This window comes from Rattus norvegicus, chromosome 3 (assembly GCF_021556685.1).
Source record: "Rattus norvegicus strain SHRSP/BbbUtx chromosome 3, alternate assembly SHRSP_T2T, whole genome shotgun sequence".
In the NCBI taxonomy this organism is placed as follows: domain Eukaryota; kingdom Metazoa; phylum Chordata; class Mammalia; order Rodentia; family Muridae; genus Rattus; species Rattus norvegicus.
The window spans coordinates 168,179,830-168,202,664 of record NC_141536.1 but is presented as its reverse complement, the minus strand read 5'-3'; the positions used below and the strand labels follow the sequence as shown (position 1 = coordinate 168,202,664).

The following is a 22,835-nucleotide window of genomic DNA, read 5'->3' as shown; positions in this document are numbered from 1 at the left end:
TTTTTTTTAAAAAAAAGATTTGCTTATTTATTCTATATAAGTACACTGTAGCTGTCTTCAGACACATCAGAAGAGGGCATCAGATCTCATTACAGATGATTGTGAGCCACCATGTGGTGGCTGGGATTTGAACTCAGGTCCTCTAGAAGAGCAGTCAGTGCAGTGCTCTTAACCACTGAGCCATCTCTCCAGCCCGTCTTATGTCAGTTTGACACACAAACTAGCATTATCTGAAAGGAGAAAACCTTAATTAAGAAATGTCTCCATAGATCCGATGCCCTCTTCTGGTGTGTCTGAAGACAGCTACAGTGTACTTATATATAATAAATGAATAAATCTTTAAAAAAAAAAAAAGAAATGTCTCCATAAAATCTGGTTGTAGGGCTAGAGAGATGGCTCAGTGGTTAAGAGCACTGCACTGACTGCTCTTCCAGAGGTCCTGAGTTCAATTCCCAGCAACCACATGGTGGCTCACAACCATCTGTAATGAGATCTGATTCCCTCTTCTGATGTGTCTGAAGAGAGTGACAGTGTACTCACATACATAACATAAATATATAAATCTTTTTAAAATATCTGGCTGTAAGGCATTTTTTTAGTTATTTTTTGATGGGGAGGGCCCAACCCACTGTAGATGGTTCCACCCCTGGGCTGGTGGTCCTGGGTTCTATAAGAAAGCAGGCTGAGCAAACCAGGGGAAGCAAGGCAGTAAGCAGCACCCTTCATGGCCTCAGCATCAGCTCCTGCCTTCAGGTTCCTGCCCTGTGTGAATTCCTTCCTGACTTCCTTTCATGATGAACAATGATATGAAAGTGTAAGCCAAATAAACCCTTTCCTCCCCAACTTGCTTTTTTTGGTCATGGTGTCTCATCACAGCAGTAGAAACCCTAACTAAGACAGACATGATACTAGAGACTTCATCAGTCATGTAGTCAACTGAGCTGGATATCGAATGGCCTCTGCCCTGAAGGTGACCAGGAGGAGCTGAGCCTTAAATAGATCAGGGTCACTGAGAAGAGGGAGAGGGTCTGGTGGGACTAGCAGTACACCTACCAGCTCCAACGCTCTCTGAAACAAACCTCGTCCACTCAGAGGCTACAAAACTGCCCCACCCTCTGCTCCACCCCACAGCCTCTGGTGGACCCCAGACCAACAGCTCCAGGCAGACTGGGTAGTAGACTGGGAGCCAGGGAATGTGGTGCAAGACTGACAAAAGGCCTGGGTGAGCAGTAAGAATAGAACCAGAGCCCTAGGCCTGACCCCGCCTTGCAGGATGTGAACTGTGGATGTACCCTTGGATGGTCCCACCATTCATTCTAGGGTCCCTCACATAAGGGAGGGTCCTTGGGTAAAGCACTTCACTTCTCTGGCCTCAGTTTCCCCACCTGTAAATCGGAAAAAGTTGGTGGGGGAAAGCAAAACTGGACCGAGGCAGTTGTTAAGCTCACTGTCACCATAGCAACCATTCCAGCAAAGCTGGTGAGGACAGAGGGTACCATGCTGACGTCCTCCAACACACAGCCCACACATGACCACAGGAGAAAGGGTCAGAGGTCCCTTGGTGGTCCAGACAGATGTCACCAGTAGGTGGAGTGAGCGGTTGAACAGATTACAATCCTGTGTCATATCTCTAAGTACCATCCCCCTCTTAGTTGCTAACAATATGTCACAGTGAGTGAATGTTGGCCCAGGTATAGCAAGGACCACTAGAGGGAGGAAGTCTGCTGTGGAGGAGGCTGTGTTTGCTAAGACCCTGGCACTACTCTAAAATGTAGCTCTATATGTTCCTTGAGCCAGGGTTTCATATGTGCTACGCTGATCTCAAACTTTCTAGGCAAACAAGGATGACCCTGAGTTTCTGATCCTCCTGCCTCTACCTCCTAAGAGGTGAGATTAGAGACATGACCCACCACACAGTTTATGCAGTGCTGATAATCAGACTTAGGGTTTCCCACGTGCTAGGCAAGCGCTTTTCCGACGAAACTACATCCCTTGGCCTTCTTTTTTTTTTTTTTTAAAGATTTATTTATTTATTATATATAAGTACACACTGTAGCTGTCTTCAGATACACCAGAATAGGGCATCGGATCTCTTTACAGATGGCTGTGAGCCACCATGTGGTTGCTGGGAATTGAACTCAGGACCTCTGGAAGAGCAGTCGGGTGCTCTTAACTGCTGAGCCATCTCTCCAGCCCCTTCTTTTTTTTTTTACTAATTTTTAAAGCCCGGATTCTATTAGTTAGTATGGTGGGGTACGTCTGTAGTCATGGCTACTTAGGAGCATGAGAGATGGAAACCCCTTGATTCCAGGGGTTTAAGACCAACTTAGACCACATAGCAGTGCCCCAGCTCAACAAAAAAGGAAGGTATGGGGAGGGAGGAAGGGGGCTGGGAGAAAAAGGAAGGAGGGATGGGGCGGGAGGGAGGAGGGAGGGAAGAGGGTGGGAGGAGGGAGGGAGAGAAGAGGGAGGGGGAGGGGAACTAACTTAGGCCTGGCGCACACCTGCAATGCCAGGGGAAGAGGAGAAGGTCAGGACCATCCTGAGTTATATACCAGTCTCAAATTTTAAAAAATAAAATAAAAACATTTCTTTTGAGACATGAATTTCTGTAGCCCAGGCTGGCCTCAAACTCACGGAGTCTTGCACCACCATACTTGGTTGTATGCAGTGCTGGGCGCTAAGCCAGGATTTCTTCCATGCATGACACTGCTCGTAGCACTCGGCCAACTGAGCTTTGTATTCCCAGATCCTCCATATTTTAAATAAGATTTATTTATTTATTCTATGTAAGTGCACTGTAGCTGTCTTCAGACACACCAGAAGAGGACATCAGATCCCATTACAGAGTGTTGTGAGCCACCATGTGGTTGCTGCTTTTAAACTGAGGAAGAGCAGTCAGTGTTCCTAACCGCTGAGCCATCTCTCCACCCTCCTCCATTTTTTAAGAGCTGGGAATGTAGCTTAGGGGTGGACCAGTATAGGGAAACCCTGCTGCTAAGGTCGAAGTCTGACATTACCGGACAGACTGGAGCTCCCGTGTAAAAGATCGGACTCCCCGGGTCGCCCCCGGCTGAGCTTCCTGTTCCCTGGAGGATCCCGGCCACCACCAGAGGAAGGTCGAGCAGTCCCGCACATGGGATTCCTGAGATGCCTCTCCATGCTAATGAGGGATCTCCGTATCCTAGCCTTTGCTCGATGACCTTTGCCCTTGCTGAATGTTCTCACCGCCTTTCCCAAAACTATGTAACCCTTGTCTCACCCCAAATGAAAAAATGTGCACAAGCTAAGATCATCTCAGAGAGCTGTTTCATTGACAGTCTCAGAGAAGGCCTTTGCCTAAAAGAGCTGTAAGGTTAAGATCCCAGGGAAAGACCTCTCCACCCCACTCTACCACCACCTCACCGCGCCCTATCCCCACCCCCACCCTTACACCCTACCCCCCTACCACCGCCACCCTTCCCACCCCCACATCCCCACACCTCCACCCCACCTCTCCCACCCCCACCCCCACCCCCACCCCCACTCACTCTCAGCCAGACCAGAATCCTGCCTGATTCAGACTCCATTTCATCCTTCCAGCCCAGTGACACCCTGAGAGGGAGAAAACAGAGGATGTGGAAACCACAGACCAGAATGTACGTGTAAGACCCTGAGTTCTATCCCCAACATCATTAAAAAAAAAAAAATCAGCCATTAAAGTACAGCTGCAGTAAACTAAGCTGATGGTGTTTAATGTACAGGAGGAATATGAGTCCTCACACACACACAACCACAACCGAGAAACTGACAGTCCCATCACCCAAGACACCATTTGTGAGAGGAAGTCCTGTTCTCTCCTACCTATTCCGCACTTACTCATACGGAGCGGAGGCATGGACCTCAGAACCCTGCCTCTGGGTCGGCAAGGACTCTTTTTTTTTTTCCATTTCAGAGCTTGGCTCCTTTGTTTATTCCCTGGTCAGTCCAGTTGAGACTGGTTATAAATACAGCTGCCGGGACATGGGCCTGGCTGCTGGGCTGCAGGGCCAGTGTGTGGACCTCTGAGAGAGCAGTCTGCTCAGGTACGGACTGCTCAGCTCACTGCTTCAGGGCTCTTCTGAGCTGCCTACAAAGCATCCGGTTAAGGCAAGTCCCTGGCCTGGGAGAGATTGTGACCCAAGTCACTAAAGAGCTGGCTGGGGCAGGACCTGGGACAAAGGAAGCAGGTCAGAGTTGTGGGGTCCAAACTTCAGCTTTTGTCCAGAGCTAAGCCTACACTGCTGGTATGAAGCATGTGACTTTCCCTCCCCACAGAGAGCCCGCCAGATCTGTACACACAACCTCCAACCATGTATACCCATCCCCAGGCATGTACACACAACTTCCAGACATGCACACACAACCTCCAGGCATACACACACAGCCCCTGGGAATGTATGCACAGTCCCCTAGACATGTTCACAAAGCCTCCAAATACACACGTAGAACCTCTAGCCTGAAGACCCTGCCACAGGGGCACCAGAAAAAGCCCATACACACAACACAAACTAGCACCTGTCCAACAGTCACAAGCTGAGGAACTACAACCAGCCACTTTCAAACACAGAGACTTGTACACCAGATCTGGCTTAGCCATAGGCTGCTGCACCATATGTCTTGGGCTAGGGCTGACAGGAAGCAAAAGCGTACCTCTCATGGTCCCGGAAGAAGAAAATACAAAAGCAGATCTGATGACAACCTTCTCCTTGTGTCAGGTGGAGTGGGCAGGAGCTCTCTGATCTCTCTATAAGCACTCTAATAGCACTGTTGTTATTCCTGGGGCTCTGTCCTTATGTCCCGATTGCCACTGAAATCCCCAAGAACTTACAGCCTCAGTGTTGAGAGTCAACATAGATGGTAGGGGGCCACTTCAGACATTAGCCAAAAGCAAGCTAAGCATCGGTCTACTTACACACAAGTGCTCTTTCTCCAGACGTCAGGCTGAGCCCAAGGAAGCATGTCCACTCCCACCTGTGGAGCCCATGCAAACACACACACACACACACACACACACACACACACACACACACACACACACACGCTGAGCAGGCAGACACTTCTCACAAAGGTCCAGCCAGAAGGTAAGGAACTCGTCTCTAGTGCTCTATGACCTAAAACTTCTCCCTTCCTGGAGCCTAGACAAAGTCATCCTGGGGCTACAGACAGTTCATTCTCACCCTGAGCTCAGGGCCAGCCACCAGCAGCAGGACATCTTCTACCCTTCAAGACCCAAGACTGCCTCCTCTCCTAGTCAACGTGATAGCTCTGACAGACCCTCATTACCTACCTTCTATGGCCCCATGTGCGAGGGAGCCCCCTTGCTTCTGGTCACTGTCAGACAAGCTGGCGTAAGGGATGGTGAAAGACACATGAGTAAGAGAGACGGGGGCAGGGCTGTGAGCACCCATGGCCTCAGAGGACACTGTTTCCTGCAGGAGTGTAGCCATGATGTCACTGTCCAGAAGGAAAACAGCATGACCTCACGGGGCCTGGCCCCTCTAACACCTTGAGCCAATCCACCTCATACCAAGCCATCCCTCGTCCCATGTGTCACTCCAGAGTCTACCCGACTGGGGCATCCTGAAATCCAGAGATGCCCATCCACTGTGATACCCACAACTTGAGGCTTAACCCCTGACCACTTCTACCATGAGCAGAAGCCAGCCGTCTGTCTCAAGGAGGCCACCATGGGTACTCACAGCCCCGGACCCAGTGAGGTCCCTGAATAGTAGTCTCTTAGAGGCTCACATCCTGGGTTGTTTTGTTGTTGTTGTTGTTGTTGTTTTACTTTTGTTTTTTTATCCACAAGGCACAGACAGAGTCAGCATGATTGAACAGTATCTATCCAATGTCATTCTGACCACAGACCAGAAAACCAAGGTTGGACAGGAAAACTTCACCTGCCCAAGGTCAGCCCAAGGCAAGCTGGATGCGTATAGCATAAGGGTTCTCTAAACATCTGACCTCCAGTGGTAAGGCCTGCAGCATCTCTCCTTTCTTCATGAACACCTAAACACCCTGGGTGTGCTCTTGGCTAGCCAATACTCCCGTCCAGAACCCCACAGGATGCTCCCGACGGAGATGGTCAAGCTGAGGCGCCCAGGCAGCTCCGATTAAGGAGAAACAATCCAGCTCTGTGCACCTGGCCAGCCGGTTCTTCCACTCTCCCAGAGATGGCCGGACCAGTCTGGCAGCTTTAGGCCGTCCCTGCCTCCTTGCAGCTCCCGGCTGGGAGAATCAGAAACCTGTCAGGCGGGTTTGGTCAAAATTCTGTCTTGCAAGTTCCTACGGCTTGCTCCTATCTCTTCCAGGTGGGGATCACTGAGGACCGAGGCCCCTGGAGGTCCAAGGCTGGCCAAGTGGCCATGTGAGTACACGGTTACAGCAGGCAGGGCCCTTCCAGGCGCTGGGTGGACTGGGGTCATCGGGGTGCTCACCATGGGGGCTGGAGACCCAGCTTAGGCTTCAGAGCAGGAGGCCGGAGACAGGAAGCAGAAGGCTTGGGAGGCGGGAGGCGGGAGGCGGGAGGTGGGGACAGGCAGGCTGGCCTGCCTTCACCTGTGTGTGGTATGGAGTCTACCTGATGCCTGGTCCTGGGGACCGAGCAGGGAAGAGGAGGACTCAAGAATTTCCTGGGCAGAGGTCTGGATGCAGCAAAAGCAAGACCTGCCATGACACTGTGGTCCTGACCTCTGCGAGGGGTTCCTAGAAATAGGCTGGTGGTCAGTACTGTGTCCTGGACCACTCACCATCCCCTTCCTCGTGGGTCCGGGGACTTTGCAGCCATGGAAATGAAGGGAGCACAAGGCCAGGTCCAGCCACCCATAGCTCAGAGCTTGCTCGGGGACATTGGGGACATTGGGGACATTGTCAGGCCCTAAGATTGGGACAGTGGCTGAAATACTCCAGCAGGCAGCGGAAGACAGTAGGATCACTCACTAGCCTATTCTGTCCCCTGCCCCCAGGCCTGGGGAGGCTGGAGTCAGGTTTCAGGGCCTTCTGTTACCTGGCCTGTTACCTAAGCTGTCTTATCCTTTTACTTGTGCCCAGGCAGGCAGTGTGCACACAAGGATGGGACATGCAAATGTCTGTGCCCACCTGCCTGTGTGTAAACAGCCATGAAGGGGTGTGTGTGTGTGGCAGGCAGGGGATGGACTGAAGTTAAGGAGTTTGCTTTGGGCATGGACTCAGAAGTGGGCTTCTCAAACTGAAAGTGTTGCTCTGTCTGTGGTGGCTGCCTGTCTATCAGGGCCTATGTGTCAGAGAGATCCTACGGCCCAAAGCAGTGACCAGGAGGCCTGTCTGTGCCTAGGCCATATCTCTTGTGAGCTAATGACTGTAGATAGGTAACATTTCTGATCTCAGTCTCTATCAAATAGAAGCTTCCGTGGGTGGCCATGATGAGATGTGGGGAGCACATGGGTTAAAAGCACTCTGTCCCCTGCCCAGCCCTCTGGAGCATACATGGAAGCTCCCACTACATAGTAGGCAGGCAGTCACCACTACCAGGTATGAATGGGGAAACCGAGGCACAGCCAGACAAGGAGGTTGTCTGAAGTCACTGTGGGATGCTTTGCCCATCACTGCAATGTCCCACACAGAGAATGAGAAGAGATGGACCAGCTAGACTCTGGTTCAAATCCAGCTCTGCCTTCTTGACGCTGGTCTGCCCCATGCCTTGCAGGCTGATTCCATAGCGTGCAATGCTCAGTGCTTCCTCCAAGGCCAAGTGGGCTCCAACCACGTCTGGTGGTGTTACTTGGCCGCTTGGCTTCCTTGGCTAAACGCTGCGGGGATGTTAACTTACCTGACCCAAGAAATGCCTAGTGAGATACAGATGCTGGTTTTTGTGGCCAGGCGAATAGATCAACAGCCCATCCTTAAAGACACAGAACCAGCGTCTGCTGAAGAGTCCTCCTCCCTTGAGGGTCTGATAAAGACAGGGGACCAGGCATTAGGGACAGCCACACAGGGTGCGTGTCGCTGGTCTCCTCTGACTTAGCACTCCTGAGAGGGAGCAAAGCCAGCTGGCATTACCCGCCAGTGACATGGCCAGGTAACAGGAGGAGTCCAGTGGCTCCAGCTACCCCAGAAAACAATGTCCAGATATGGCCACTGAGCCAGATGGCACTGGTCTTACTGGGAGCTACAGCTGGGGCCATGAGCCTTCATCTATAGGGAATGGATGGCACCTTCCCTGGGAATGGTCACCAAGACCCATGGACTAGTAAAGCACTTTGTGACTGACCACTGTTGGTGACAGGCCTCTTCTCTGAAAATGGGAGGGATTCGTTTTCCTACAAAAGGTCTTTTTGTGAGACTCGGGCACAATGAGGAGGGCACTGTTAGCTGCCTGGGGCTATACATGTGGGAGATAAGAGGTTCAGGGTTCCCTCTGCACACATAGAATATGTGCCACCTGCCTTCTGCCTGGAACATTTAATACTGGTGGGAGTCTCACAGAAACACAATATAGGGCAGGGTGTGTCATTACCCCCCAGATGAGGAAACATGGACTCAGGGGATAAAGCGACTTACCCAAGACTCCACACAGGAAGGACAAGAACCACATTCAAAGCCCAGGGTAGCACTCGGGGCTGAGGTAGTAGCTCTCTTCTGGGACACCAGCCTGCTGGCCTGCTGATTGACTACCTCCTCTCAGAGGTCACTCAGGTGGAGCTGTGAGGGGCAGGTGAAGGGTCTGAGGTTCAGGTAGGGCTCCTGAGAGTGTACTAAGGGCCCTTGGGGTACTGGAGGCCTCACGAAGCACACGGGTGCCCTAGGAGGTAGATGGCGACCTAGAGTTGTGGATAGGAGCCCTTGAGACATGTACGGGTCCTGGGAAGCAGGCAGAGATCCTTGGAGCAAGTGAGGAACTATGAGGGGAGAAGGGGAGGGAACTTGAGGTTCAAGTAGGCTTCCTGGGAGGCAGGCAGAGCTTCCCGTGTGCCTTCTCTGTGAGGACATGTGAGAAAAGGTTTCTGCTGTCTCTCAGGCTACCTCATGTGCTCTCCCAGACTCTGACAGGGGAAGCATTCAGCTTAGGGACAGGCTCTATTTGGTTCTGGGGAACCGTACTGAGTTGGTTTGAGTAGCACTCGTCCACACAGAAGCCTCACATCCAGCCTCCTTCCACGCACCAGCTTTGGTTCTGAACAAACGCCACCTCTGTCGCTGAATCCTCACAGACAAAGGGAGGCACAGTAGGCCCGAAGGTGTGTAATGTCTGTGTAGGTGGCAGCTGCTCCCAACGCTGTGCTTACCTCCCCAACTGCCCAGGTAGCAGCAACAAATGGAGCGGAGGCTGATTCAGCAGCCTTGTCCCTCGAGCCCCTCCTTCCCAAGGACGCAGTGCCTCACAGACCTTCCAGCCTGGATGTCGAGCGAGGGGGTCCCCTTCCCCCTGCCCAGGGCCTCACACCCTCCTGGGTTTAAAGTGGCACCTAGACTATTACTCCTGCAGGCTTGATCCCCTTCATAGCTCCCTACGCCAGCATCCAAAATACAGCCTTGGCTTCTGAAAAGCCCACGCTTGCCCAGAGAGTTCCTTACATTCCCAAGCTGCTAGCCACCTTCACTAACCTAGACTTACAGAGCAGGCATCCTGGGATAGCTTCTCTGCTGACCTGTGACACTGGCTTCCAAGTGATAGACTCTCCATTTCCTTTTCCTGACTAACCACACACACACACACACACACACACACACACACACACATTCTCTCTCTCTCTCTCTCTCTCTCTCTCTCTCTCTCTCTCTCTCTCTCTCTCCAAAATGGTGGGACCTAGACACAGAGACAACCCAGGCATGGTAGGGTCCACTTTATCTTAGTCATATGTATCTCTGCCATCTGCTTACCAGGGAAGTCACGTCATGCCTATAGCACAGTTACCCGATATGTATCAGGACAACCTTGCCTGGTCTTGTCATGGCCGGGTCCCTGGATAGCTTGCACCATCCACATGTGAGGGAACTAAGCCAGTGGACAGCAGAAAATGTAGGCTTGCCCTTGGGACCTGGAGAGTTATGGCCATGTGGTGTGTGTAGAGATGGGCTGCGATGCACAAACAAGGCAGTATATAGACCCAGATCCCATATAGGCCTCTCTCACGCCTACAGGCACCTCAGGATCCCTTGCTTGGCAAGTGTTGCTTCAACCCATAGAGCCGGTGCTAGGGGCCTGGGAAGAACCACCCGTTGGGCGAGTCTGGGTGGAATTACAGGTGCCTCAGCTCAGCTCCTTCCTAGCCCTGTTTGTCCCAGCTAGCTGGTTTCACCTTCTGGGCCTTCAGCAAGGTAAGGTCCTAAGCATACGGACCCAGTGGAAAACACCCAGGCTCGTGCTGGGTGAATGAGCAAGGTCTGAGTTCAAATCTACTTCTCTCCCCCAGTGAAAGAGGTGGAGACGGAACCTCTTTGAACCTTAGCTCTCCCACTGGAAGGGGGATGTCTTGAAGATTAGATGGTTCTGTTGAAAGTGATAACTATCTAATTCACGAGAGGAAAAAGGCAGCTAGAGCCCTGTGAGCTAAGACTGGGGTCCTCAGCCTCTGGCCCTTGGGGTGGTTAGTTAACCCACAAGGAAGTCCCTCATTGAGATGAGCCTCAGCTGACAGTCTCTGGGTGAGGGACCTCCCAATTCTTTATTCCCATACTCCTCACCCACCAAATACAGAGCCACCAACTGTCACCTCCATCAACGTAGCCAGCTATGGGGCAATTGAACACCAGGTGAGTCTTTAAAACCAGTCTGGGAGCCCATCTTCTTCCTGGTTTCTCTCCCCATACCATAGGTGCCTCTGCTTAGTGAGTTCCTGTAGGGCCACTGGAGCCACTGTTTGAAACAGGATCCATTTCCCTTCAGGGTTCCCAACCGTTCCTTCTCCCCACTCCTAGCCCAGCCTCAAGAAGCCAAGGCTTATACCTAATACTCTGACCCCACGCATATCCTAGTATCAATCAATTCAGTCCCATCCCCCAGCCTTTAGCTATTCACTCTCTGCCTCTCCTGCAGGCGGCCCCTTACAGTGAGCAGTACAGTGAGCAGATGTACCCCACAGGTGTAAAGTTCATGTGCTTTCCAGCCCATTGCCCCTACTTAAGCCAACCCTCTTCCCACTCCCCTCTTTGCAGGCCAGACACAGAAGAACAGTAGAGGTCCTAGGCTTCCTCACAGCCAGTGCAGAGCGGCCAGCATTACAAGGAGTCATGGACAGCTTCATGGAGTCGCTGAACAGACTGAAAGAGGCCCATGAGAAAGAGGTCCTGGGTGAGTGAATAGTGGAAGGTTCCACTGCGCTCACAGGAAAATGGTCTTGGGGGTCTTGGCATGTCAGGGAACTTCCAGGGATCCTCTCTGGTGCACAGTAAGTCTGTTGGAAGAACAGAATCCTGACCCAAGGACACAAAGCGTTGGGATGCCCAGCCTGGGCTCAGACTTGACTCGTAGGACTGCCTCATGCAAAATATCTTCAGACCACACCCTATTGTGTGGACCAGGAGAGGGGCATATTGAGGGGTCATTATCAACACCTCATAACCAAAGCTACATCCAGCCCCAAGCATGTCCCTGCTGTGTCCTTTCAGAAGGCTGGTGGATTTAGCCTAATAAATAGCCCATAACCCAGAGGGAGAGGCCGCTCACTCTAGAGGGTCCTAAGGCCATATGAAGTGTCTCTGGCACTGAACGAACACCTCCTTTCCTCCAGCCCCACTAAGTTCCCCACTGGTCAGGGTTCCCTCCACGTACTTCACTGCGATTTCAGTTCAGACCTTGGAGGCCTTTCAGAAAGGGCCACGTGAAGGTCAAAGAAGCCAGCCACTCCCCTAAGCCTCAGGGAAGAAGTCACGCTGTCTTTCCAGGAATCCCAGAGCCTAACCAGGTTGGGATCGGCCTCACTGGCTCCCAAAGAACTGTGACAGTAGCAGGAGGGTCTCGTGGGACTTGCTGTGAAAGCCCATGGATCACACAGCTAGTGTTATGGGAAATGTCTCAGAAGCAACAGAAACAATGCCTACCAGTTGGGCTTGGGGATACAAGGGCTTAATAGGATTTGAGCTTGAGAGTCTTGGGGTCAGCACAAGAGGAGACCAGGCCACTCCCTAACAAAGCAGTGGACCTTTTTTTTGGCAATTGGTTTGGGATGGCAGACAACCCTCATTATACCTAAGGAACTTGGCTGGGTACACAGGAACTCAGGGAGGGGCAGAGACTGCTGAACCCTGGGGGCTAAGAACTTGCAACTGCTAAGAGAGTAACTGGCCAGCCCCACCCTCAGAGATTATGTTGATTTGAGGGCTGAATAGAACCTAGCTAGTAGAGAAAGACGGGTACCAGATCTACCCATCCCATTCTGTGTGCCCAGTAGACAGGTCCAGGAGAAGTTAAGGGTATATATAGCTTCCCTTCCCTAAGCCTTAAAAAGTATCCCCTCTTGGATACTCTGCTCCTCTCAGATGGCCAGCCACTTCTGGAACCAAGGTCTCTGCCAACCTCTAATCAGATGCTGAGCTAGGCTTCCAGGCCACAGTTTAGGAAATCAGGACACCTAGGCAAAGGTGCAGATGGGGTGTCCTCTACATATCCTTTCTGGGGGCTGCTTCCAAGAGTCAGGCAGATAGACAGATCCCAGGGGTCTAGAGATGATTCTGTGTGCTAACCAGGGCAGGAGTTTCCACGGCATGCCTCCACCCTACCTCTGCTATAGGAGGCAACTAGACTGGGCCTGACATGCACCTCCTTGTCTTCTCTGCCAGGCCTGCAGAACAAGCTTCTAGAACTCAACTCAGAGCGGTGCCGGTGAGTCAGCCTAGCCGAGCCAGAGGCGCAGACAGGAGGGCAGCTGTTTCCACAAGCTATGGTCACCAACACTGCCCACAAGGTCCCAGGATGGCAGCCCACCCAGCATCCCAAAAAAAGGAAAACTGGCTTAGCCTGGCAGGGAGGGGGCAGCGAGTCCCTTGACTAAGGTGACATGCTATGCTCATGTGGTAGAGCCAGGACTGGACCATTGAGACATCAGTGCCAAGAGGTCTGACGTGACCCTCCACTTGGGGACCAAGGAAGACCAAAGCAGCAGTGACAGGACTTGCGAAGCCCAACACACAGCCTCGATGGCTGTGGCTGGCCTGCAGGTCACCCTCTTGTGTCTGGCCTCTGACTAGACCAATGGTTAGCAAGCGCTGCAAACCCTTTAATTCCTCATTTTGAGGTCACCCTTAATCATAAAATTATTTTTGTTGCTACTTCATAACTGTAATTTTGTTACTGTTATGGACCTAATGTAAAATGTTTTCCAATAGTCTTAGGAGACCTCTATGAAAGGGTCGGTCAACACCCCAAAGGGGTCATAACCCACAGGTTAAGAGTAGCTGAACTAGACCAAAGTCCATAGGCGCCACAGCTAAGCTAACACAAAGACAAGACTAGACAGGTCCCCACAGGGAGCTGCCAGGGAGGGGAACCCAAACCCAGGCCACGAGACCAGCGGCCCACCTCAGTTATTTGCCACACAGAGACGCACAGAGGGTAGAGGAGCTCTTTGCCAAGAATCACCAGCTCCGGGAGCAGCAGAAAGCACTGAAGGAGAACCTGCGGGTGCTGGAGAACAGGTGAGATGGCTCCTCCCAGAACCAGCCTGAGTGCCTTTAGCACAGACCAAACCAGACCCACGTCTCCACTGTAGGACTTTGCAGAACCCTAAGAGAACCTCCTTCCCAAGATTCCTTTCCAAACAGAACTACAATGGGTTGCTAAGCCCCCAGCAGGAGGCAGGCCTGGGGATCCGTGGGACACATTTGGGAAAGGCAGGACTCTCCTAGCAATGGGGCAGGAGTGTCCGCCCTGATCGCCCTGATCGGTATGGCTTCTCCCATCCCTAGGCTGCGGGCTGGCTTGTGCGATCGATGCATGGTCACCCAGGAGCTGGCCAGGAAGAAGCAGCTAGAGCTGGAAAGTGCACACCTGCAGAGCCTGCAGCATCTCTGCGTCCTCAGTGAGCCACACCCACAGTCCGGGGACCCCAGAGAGAGCCACAGGGAAAGAAAGAGACACAAAGACAGTGTCTCTTCTCACATGAGTTCCTAGGCCGGGGCATCCGCACTCCCCTGACCTTCCTGGGGAGAGCCCTAGGGACAAGCTGGGGTACAGGTTTCATCCCTTCTGCAAACCTCAGGCTGGGGCTTACTTAACACTATCCCTCCCCTAGTATTATTATACTCCCTCCTGCAATGTGCCAGGGTAGAGCGAGACAAGGAGGGCTTTCCTGGTACCGTGGGAGTTCCCTGTCCCCTCCCTGCCCCACAGCCACGCTCATTGCCTACGCTCTTTGCAGCCAATGAGATGAATGTGCTAAGGGAGGAAAACAAGATCCTGAAGGAAGAAGTGAAGAGGCTTCGGAATCTGGGGTGAGTGGGGAGGCCCCTGCCCCACAGAGGGGCCTGGCTGCCTCAGGGGCTATAGCTTCTGAATCCTCATCGTCCGGTGTCCCTGTTCCTCTCCAGAGACAAGACCACACCGCAGACCTGGGAGGGCACCTCAGAGCCCCCGTCACCCTTGCCACTCCCCTCCCCCAGTAACCGGAAGGGTGCTACTGAGAACCCTCCAGGAGGCTCAGAGGAGGCTGAGGAAGAGCAGGGCACAGGTCCGAAGGGTTAGGGGAGGGGCTGGGAGACTGGGCAGGAGCTGGGGAGGGGGGGTCCCCACAGCATATCCCTAGCTCCCTGTCACTGCTCCTCCCACAGATAAATTGTCAAGCCACAAGACATCCCCAGTGGCCAGAGTCTCCCCAGCTACCAACCTGCTGGAGCCACGGACCCTGGACATGGTGAGGATGTACCTCCTGTCCTATCCCCAACGCTGAGTGCCTTCCAAGCAAGCAGGCTGGCCATATCACCCCGCTGTGTGTGAGAGGCACCCCGTACCAGCTTCATACCCCCAGGCCAGACAGGGACACCCATGGAGCGTCACACGAGGTGGGGGAGGCAACCCTGGTTGAGGTGCCCCGCCATGCTGACCTACCCACCCTGTACAGACCCCTCAGTGCATCTCCAACCAACTGCACTCAACGGTAGCTGTGGTGCGGCCTGGCTCTAGGGCCTGCCCACCAGACAGTGATACTGCCAATGGGACGCCCCCACCGCCATCCATGAGGAGCAGCCCGTCCAGCCCCACATATGAACACGGTCTCCCTGTGGACAGGTGAGGCCCCGCCCACCACTGGGAACAGCTCTTTGCTGGTGCCCCACAGTAGAGGAGCAGACTGGGAAGTCCTGATGCTAAGCATCCCTCCAGGTTCCCTACGTCTTCCTGGATTGACTTTTCTGGTCATCTGGGTTGGTTTACAGCTCCCACAGCTCCTGAGTGACCAGGCCAGGAGTGGGTCAGGACACTGGTACACACCTTGGCTAGGACCTCAGAAGATTATGTAAAGCCCGAGTCTTGTTGCCTAGCAGAGCCAGTGGGGCTGTGGGAAATCAGACACTCCAGGTAGCTAGTGCTCCCTCCACAGGGTCTTCTGGTTCACTTTCTGTTGCTGTGGTAAACAAAAATCCTGACCAGAAGCAACTCAAGGGAGGAAAGGGTTTATTTCAGCTCACAGGTCAAGGCTCATCCCTGAAGGAAGCCGGGGCAGAAATTCAAGCAGGAACATAAAGACAGGCGTGCTTGCTACCCTATGTAGCACTACCCCTATTGGGGGGACTCGCTCACAGCCAAGGAAATACAACAGGAACAATGGAGGGGGATGCCAGCTAGCTCCCTTATACAAGCTAGGATCATCTATCCAACCACCCACCAAGGGCTGGGCTCTCCTACTTCAATTAACAGTCGAGACAATCTTCCTCTCATCGGTCAATCACATCGGCCGTCCCTCTACAGACACTGTCTTCTGAGGTGGCCTTAGGCTGTGTCAAGTTGACAGTTAAAGCTAACTAAGACAGAGGAAGAGGACCCAGTATCCCAGTCCTGGGTCCTCTTTGGCCAAATCAACCACTTTCTATATCTAGTGGCCTCCAGAGCCAGGGCCTGAGAGCACGAACTCTCCCGTGGCCATGTGACCTCAGGTGGCCTGCCTGACATTCCTGGGCCTCAGCTTTCTCCTCCATGAAGTGACATGCCTTTATCCTCCCTCTGGGAGCTCCCTTAGCCAGTCATTGCTGGCCAAGGGTCACTAACACCCCTCTTCTCTTCCTCCTAGCTTCTTACGGGCCGCCCGGCCATCAGCCATAGCCTATGAGACCCTGAAGCACTCCCTTCAGACTGATCGCCTCTGCCTCCTGAACCGACATCTGTCTCTACACCTACAGAGCCCCCACAGCAGCCTCCTGACTCCTGCTGCAGCTCCCAATAGCCCCCTGCCCCGGGGCCTGAAGGCTAGAGAGGCTGAGGCATGGGAGGAGCCTAGTGCCTTGGTGGGCGTGCAGGACCCACGGCTGGAAGGAGCATTGCACCTGCTTCTGGTCCAGCAGCATCTGCGGGCAAGGGCACGGGCGAGCACTGCCAGGCTGAGGGTCCCGTCTGCACCGAAAGAGATGCCATCTTCCCCACCAGCTGACTCAGATTCTGAGAGCTCTGACAGTGAGGCCCCCAAGCCAGTTCTGAGCACAGAGGCCCAGCCTGATGGGTGGCATCCTCCGCCCATAGGCCAAAGTAGCTCCCAGAGGAAAGAGACACTCGTAGCCACTCAGGACTCCCCCCCAGACAAGCCTCTGGACCTCTCTGACAGAGGACGGTGTCGGGACACCTCCAAGTCGACTGGCCAACCTTTGCCACTCAGTCCTACTCCTGACCCCCAGCTGCCCGCCTTGTCCAGACCCCTGATTCTTAGCTCCCATACTCTCAGCAATGGCAGCACAGAGACCAGAGCTCAGGAGTCTGAAGAATACTCTACTCCCAAGGTAAGGATCCCAGCCCTGTAAGGTAAGGATCCTCTACCCAGCTGCACTGCAGGATGGTGTGACACCTCCTTGGGCTGCCTTCTTGTCTCTGCCCCATCAGTTGATACCAAAGAGCAGTCTAGCTGTCTTGTTCACACTCGGGTGGAAAGGACTGAACACCCCTACAGTCTGAAGATGGACACACACACACACACACACACACACACACACACACACACACACGCACGCACATGCATGCACACACACAGACATACACACACACACACGCATGCGCACACACACACGCGCACACACACACACACGCACATGCACACACGCACATACACACACATGCACACACACACGCACATGCACACACACACACAAACACACACACACACACCACATGCACAGAGAAACACAGAAAGACAGACAGACTCCAATCATTGATTTGCCTCTCCCAGGATACCTCGCAAACTCTCTCAGGGATCCATGTAGGCCTGACCTCTCCTAGGAGAACTGCAGAGGAGCCTGGAGGAAGACCAAGGCCAGGACCTCACCTGCAGAGGCCTGATGCTGATGGAACCACAGGTAACATTAGAACTCAGGGCACTGGGTTCAGTGGGAAGTGTTGGCCTCTCACGGGGTCTCCTCCACTATGGATAGAAGCTGTGAGGTCTGGAAGATGTTCTAAGGGAAGGCTCCAACTTACAGGGCTGTAGGAGCCAAGCAGGGGGGTTACCTAGCAAGTGAGCCTGGGTTCAGAACTCCAGTAAGATCCCTGGGGCAGCCCCTCTACGTCCTCATCTGAAGAGTTATTTCTTGTCCTGGGGCTGCATGCCCAAGACCACCAGGCTGGCTGACCTCATTCATGTCTTTCACAGCACAAAGGCCAGAGCTGGAGCAACTGGGAGAGTCAGACGCATCAGACACCAAGGTGGGTCCTCAGCCGCTCATTCAAGGTTCCTGGCAGATGCCCAGACAGGAAAGAGTGTTCTTTGACCTGAATGTGTCTCCTTCTGCCCAGGCGGGCCTGATTTCTGAATCAAGTATCGAGACAAGCATAGCAGGGGAGGGACAACACGCTGAGGACCTTCGACGGGGTCAGCAACAGAAGAGGAAGCGGGCATCGGACCTGCAGGACAAAGGTACCTAACTCCAGGGGGGACCAGGAAAATGGGACCTGGAATGTGGTGGTGCATCTCTAGCCACCTGGAGGATAGCAACTGGGCTCCAGCCGGAGCCTGGTGGAAGCCCTGAGCCTCTCCCAGCAAAGGCCTCTATGAATCCTGGTCAAATGACCTCCTTGAGATAATCCTGGGCTTTAGCTTCCTGCCCTTGAGAGGACCAGCACCGTAAACTTGAGTGGAATAAGAGTGTGGCTGAGAGGGGTTGAGGTGCAGTTCAGTGGGCAGAAAGCTTGCCTAGCATGCATGAGGCTCTGGATCCCCGTACCCAACACTTAAAGAAATGGCATCTTCCACAGGGAGCAATGTTTGGTTTTGTTTTGTTTTGTTTTGTTTTGTTTTGTTTTGTTTTGTTTTGTTTTGAGACAGCGTCTCACCCCATATCCCTGACTGGCCTGGAACTAACTCAGTAGACCAGCCTATCCTCGAATTCAGACTGGCCTACCTCTGCCTCCTGAGCGCTAGGACTAAAGGTGTGCCTCGCCCAGCCACAGGGAACATTGTAAATTACATTATGATCCTCAACTGCCTCAAGGCTGACCCAGGCAATATGAGCCCCTGTCTCAGAGAAGGAGACAGGGAACTGAGGGCAGTCATTACCGTCCCCCTGTAAGCAGCTCCCTGGGGCTGGCATCCATGGAATCTCGTGTGCACCTCTGGGCAGTCACAGAGGCACATCCAGCTGGCTCTGGGATATGTGTTCCTTCAGTGTTAGGGTTGCTCATATGTTTGCCCAGGGCGGTGTCTTTGAGCTCAGCTCTGCCTGATAAGATAGCAGGAATCTCAGCCTGGTCCTGGGTAAGAGTATCGGGACACTTCCTGCTCTGGCGCACAAAGGCGAGTCTTTGAACACCTAAGCTAACATGCATGTACCCTATGTTTGCCCAGGCTACAGCTCAGCAGGTTGGGCTGGGGCCACCACAATAAGCCATTGTTGCCGGAAAGGGACTGACCGAAGCCTGTGTTTGCTCCGAGCGGAGGCCAGGGTTTCTGTGTCATTTCCAAGCACTTCCTGCTATGTGCACATGGGCTGGGGTGTGGTCCACTGACTTACGGGTGTCTCACCTTCCACCTTTCTCACTGAGTAAGACAGCCCACCTAGCCCTCCCAGATAGAACTGGGTGGATACTTCTCCATTCCTGGACACTGTCTGGCAGCCAGTAAGAACAGGCTCATGTCCTGTGAGGGTCATGCTCCCACTTTGCCTAGCAGGATGTCACACATCCCAGGATTAACTTGAGCCACGGGGAGTGGGAGGGGTATGTAGCTATCTCTGCCTTGGGCTAATAACTCTGACCGGCACTTAGAACTGACGCTGCTTGACACTCGGGGGAAACTGAGGCTCGACGAGATATTGGCCCAAAGCCACAGGTCTGCCGCATAAACCCAGCATCTCAGAAGGTGCTGGGTATTACTTGCCCAGACCAGATGCCCCTCCCTTGAGGTCATAGCCCTGGCTACACAGTGGCAGTGAGAGAGATTCTGAGGTTAGGCTCTGTGTGAGGGGTGGCCCTTTGGTTGTACTCTTATGGTTCTCCTCCTGCGCTCCAGCCAACCACTACCGTGTTGGAAACAAGAGTGGCCAACGGACTTCACGGAGTTGAGCTTTCCTAAGCCTAGAAGTAGGAAGACAGAAAAACTGGCTACTGCCATGTCTACACTAACTTTTCCTCTCCCACAGCCCCCAAGAAGCCATCCCAAGGGAAGAGGAAACCAAAGGAACCCCTGACACCAGCAGATGGTCCCAGGAGCCCAAGGGACACGGAGGACTACAGCCTCTCCCCCATTAACAGCTGTCGGGAGTCCTAACTCTTCAGACTGAGGGACGCTGCATTTGCCCAGAGGTAGCTGTCACAGACTGTTGCCTGCACAAGTCAAGCCACACAACCTGAAGATAGCTCAGAACTCCGCCTATGTTCGGAGGGGCTGGTGAACCCGGTCTCCTCTCAGGTCTGGGGGGGGGGGGGAGGGGCAGCTCCTCCCATTTCCAAACTTGTAGGAAGGCGGGGCTACACCTGGAGGCAGGGCAGGAAATAGGGGAGTCCCAGCCAAGCTCTGCTTCATTTTCTGAGCAACGCCCCCACCTCCTGAGGTCCCAGATCCTGCAGACTTTTCCAGGCCAGGAAGGAAGCTTCAGTCATCGGTCGTGGGCGCCCCCTTGTGGAGTCTTGGTAAATGCAGCCTGCAAAGAGGAAGAAAAAGAAGGCCATGCGCAGAGTACCTGGTCAGATGTGAGAGGCCTCAGAGAAGACTGTGAATGCCAAAACATGCATCTGGCAGAGCTGAGGTCAGATGCACTGACCCATTTAGGCAGGTGATCCAGGATTAGCTGGATCCAAGGACAGGAAGACAGAGCAAAATTAGCCCCTATGTTCTGCAGACCCCCTGTTCACTGTTAACCTGGTGCTAGTGAAGCGGGTCTCTGAGCTTAAGATTCAGCCCTGGGTCACTGGATCCTGACGTTATTGAAGAAACTTAGGGGAATCCCTGTGTGTGTGAAATTTAAGAGTTGCCATTTCCAGGACAAAGACGAGCTCTACCTACAGAGCGCCCAGTCAGGGTCCAGTGTGGGGTATCAAGGAAGGAAGAAGTGGCCTCGGAGAGGTCAAGGAAGGTGGCACCTGAAGCCAAAATTTGGGCTTTGAGGGGTGAATAGAAGTGTGCCGAGCAGGCAAAGTTCCTAGCACGCTCTTATAAGCATCTAGATGCTCACCAAAAGGTCAGGGTGAAGGCCAAGGAGAACTCACTTGACCATAACTGAGTGAGAAAGGCCGGAGCTGGCCAAGCCAGGTAGAAAGAACTACAGCATCAAACTCCCAGAACTGGAGAGGCTGTCACTGGGGCTGGGTGAGGCCCAGGCTTGACGAGGTACCATTCTCCACTGAGCAGACCTCTCTACCCGCCACCTGAGAGGCCAGAAGGACTAAATTCCAAGGGACAGCCAGCCAGGGATGTATGTGTATATGCATGGGTGCATAGGTGCATGCATGAGAGTGTGTGTGTATGTGTGTGTTCAAACGGTTGCAAGTTTCTTGAGCTTTGAAATTGAATAAACACAAGCGGTAATGTTCTATTCACTCCGACTTCCTGGCCAGATTTGATCTGTGAGGGAACAAACCACAGCACCACATGCAAGAAGAGGCCAAGTCCTGCCTAAATGTTCCTCAAGCACCTCACAGGTCCCACAGTGCCTGCCAACATTGGGGTCTAGCTCTAGGGCTCTGTCCACACCTGTGGCACCCTGCTGGGAGTGGTCCTCCTTGCCATCCCTGTTTGACGGTGGCTTCTGTCAGCCGTGAGTTTGTTGTCCCTCCTGTACACATTAGCAGCAAGGACCAACACCACTATCTCTCAATTACCATCCCAAAGCAGCTTAGGCATACACCTAGTCCGTCATGCTGCCGGAGACCAAAACTCAGAAAGGTGAGTTGCACCCGTGGTCACTTGCAGACAGTGACTGCTAACAGCAGCCTGGGTGTGAAGGACACCACTCCGGGTCAGCAGATACCATGGCTCCCTGACAGAAATGACACTCTCTGGAAGTGCCCACAACTAAATGGACGAAGACCTGCATTCTACTAGACAGGAAGCCTGCCCATCCTGTCAGAGGCCAGCTTGGAACAGGCAGTGGAAGAGAGGGCAGAGCAGAGTTAAGGGTAAGCTTACTTGTGCAGGAATGAAAAGGAGACACCAAGGAGAGAAGGCAGAATCAGCCTGCCTGAGCCTTGAAAGCACAGAGGGAACTGGCAGTGTGGACCACCGATGGCTTCTCCTCCCAAGCAAAGAAGCCATTTCCTAGGGATCCCTGTCCTTCAACCAACTCCAGACCAGTACCCACTGCAGCAGTCACAGGATCAGAGCCGGCAGTGACCATACACAAGAAAGAACATCAGGGAGATGTTCCCTTGTGCATCCTCAATGATTCACCAAACACCAAGGTCCCACTTTATTTCTTTTTTTTTTTTTTTTTTTTTTTCGGAGCTGGGGACCGAACCCAGGGCCTTGCGCTTCCTAGGCAAGCGCTCTACCACTGAGCTAAATCCCCAACCCCAAGGTCCCACTTTAAAAACAAGAACTCCGCGTAGTTTGGGAGCTGGAAAGAGCAGATGGTGTTAGGATGAAGGCAGGCTTCACCAGACATATACACGGTAGAAAGCCAGAAGGGTTTGTATACTCAAGTCCTGGCTACCCTCCATGAAGAAAACTGAAATTCCAATATCATGAAGTCTCAAGACCATGTCCATGCTGCAACTGAGGCACCCAAGAAGATGCAAGCTGTCCTCAGAACATAGATGGGTGTCCTCCGCAGTCAGTGCCGGAAGCCAGGTGGCCCGGCTGGCACAGCCCGGAAGCTGTGGGCTTATGGATACCTGCCCGGAAGAACCTCAGCGCTGAAGAAACACCCTGGAGCAAGTGGCCACGCCTGGCCCGCACGAGTCCGCAGCTCATAATGAGCATTCACTGCTGGGTGCCCTGTACACTACGTACTGAACAGGAGAACAGGACATAGGTTCGGTGCACCTACCGATCTTGCCAAGTGTAGCGTCTCTTGGCCACGCCAAACCCACAACAAAGAGAGGACAAGCATCTCTAGGACCCAGAGGAGCGCCGGGGCGCGGCACACCTCGCTAGCCAATGGAAGGGCTCAAAGGGGGCTCATTTGCATGCTGGCGCGCCGCGGCCAATGAACAGGAACCTCTGAATTATATTTGCATATGGGCGGGCCGCGGCCAATGGGCAGAGACCCCGGAA

The 22,835-nt window shown here is 53.3% G+C and overlaps 1 protein-coding gene and 1 long non-coding RNA gene across 3 annotated transcripts; one reads left to right on the top strand and one right to left on the bottom strand.

Moving 5' to 3' along the window:
* Positions 1 to 6,182: 6,182 nt before the first annotated feature.
* Rbbp8nl (RBBP8 N-terminal like) lies at positions 6,183 to 21,160 on the top strand. 2 transcript variants are annotated; one of them, XM_087654552.1, is made up of 15 exons: positions 6,183 to 6,388; positions 11,155 to 11,290; positions 12,778 to 12,820; positions 13,537 to 13,632; positions 13,903 to 14,015; positions 14,355 to 14,427; positions 14,524 to 14,663; positions 14,764 to 14,846; positions 15,054 to 15,220; positions 16,218 to 16,917; positions 17,361 to 17,487; positions 17,781 to 17,833; positions 17,924 to 18,044; positions 19,765 to 19,927; positions 20,176 to 21,160. In XM_087654552.1, exons 2-14 carry the CDS (start codon positions 11,230 to 11,232, stop codon positions 19,890 to 19,892), a joined length of 1,905 nt encoding a protein of 634 aa, XP_087510678.1. In that variant the 5' UTR covers positions 6,183 to 6,388; positions 11,155 to 11,229; the 3' UTR covers positions 19,893 to 19,927; positions 20,176 to 21,160.
* Positions 15,588 to 22,675, bottom strand: LOC147995869 (uncharacterized). Its single transcript, XR_015684886.1, has 2 exons — positions 22,609 to 22,675; positions 15,588 to 20,265 (listed from the first exon to the last, which is right to left on the bottom strand). It is a non-coding gene; the product is annotated as an uncharacterized LOC147995869 (long non-coding RNA).
* Positions 22,676 to 22,835: the final 160 nt, after the last annotated feature.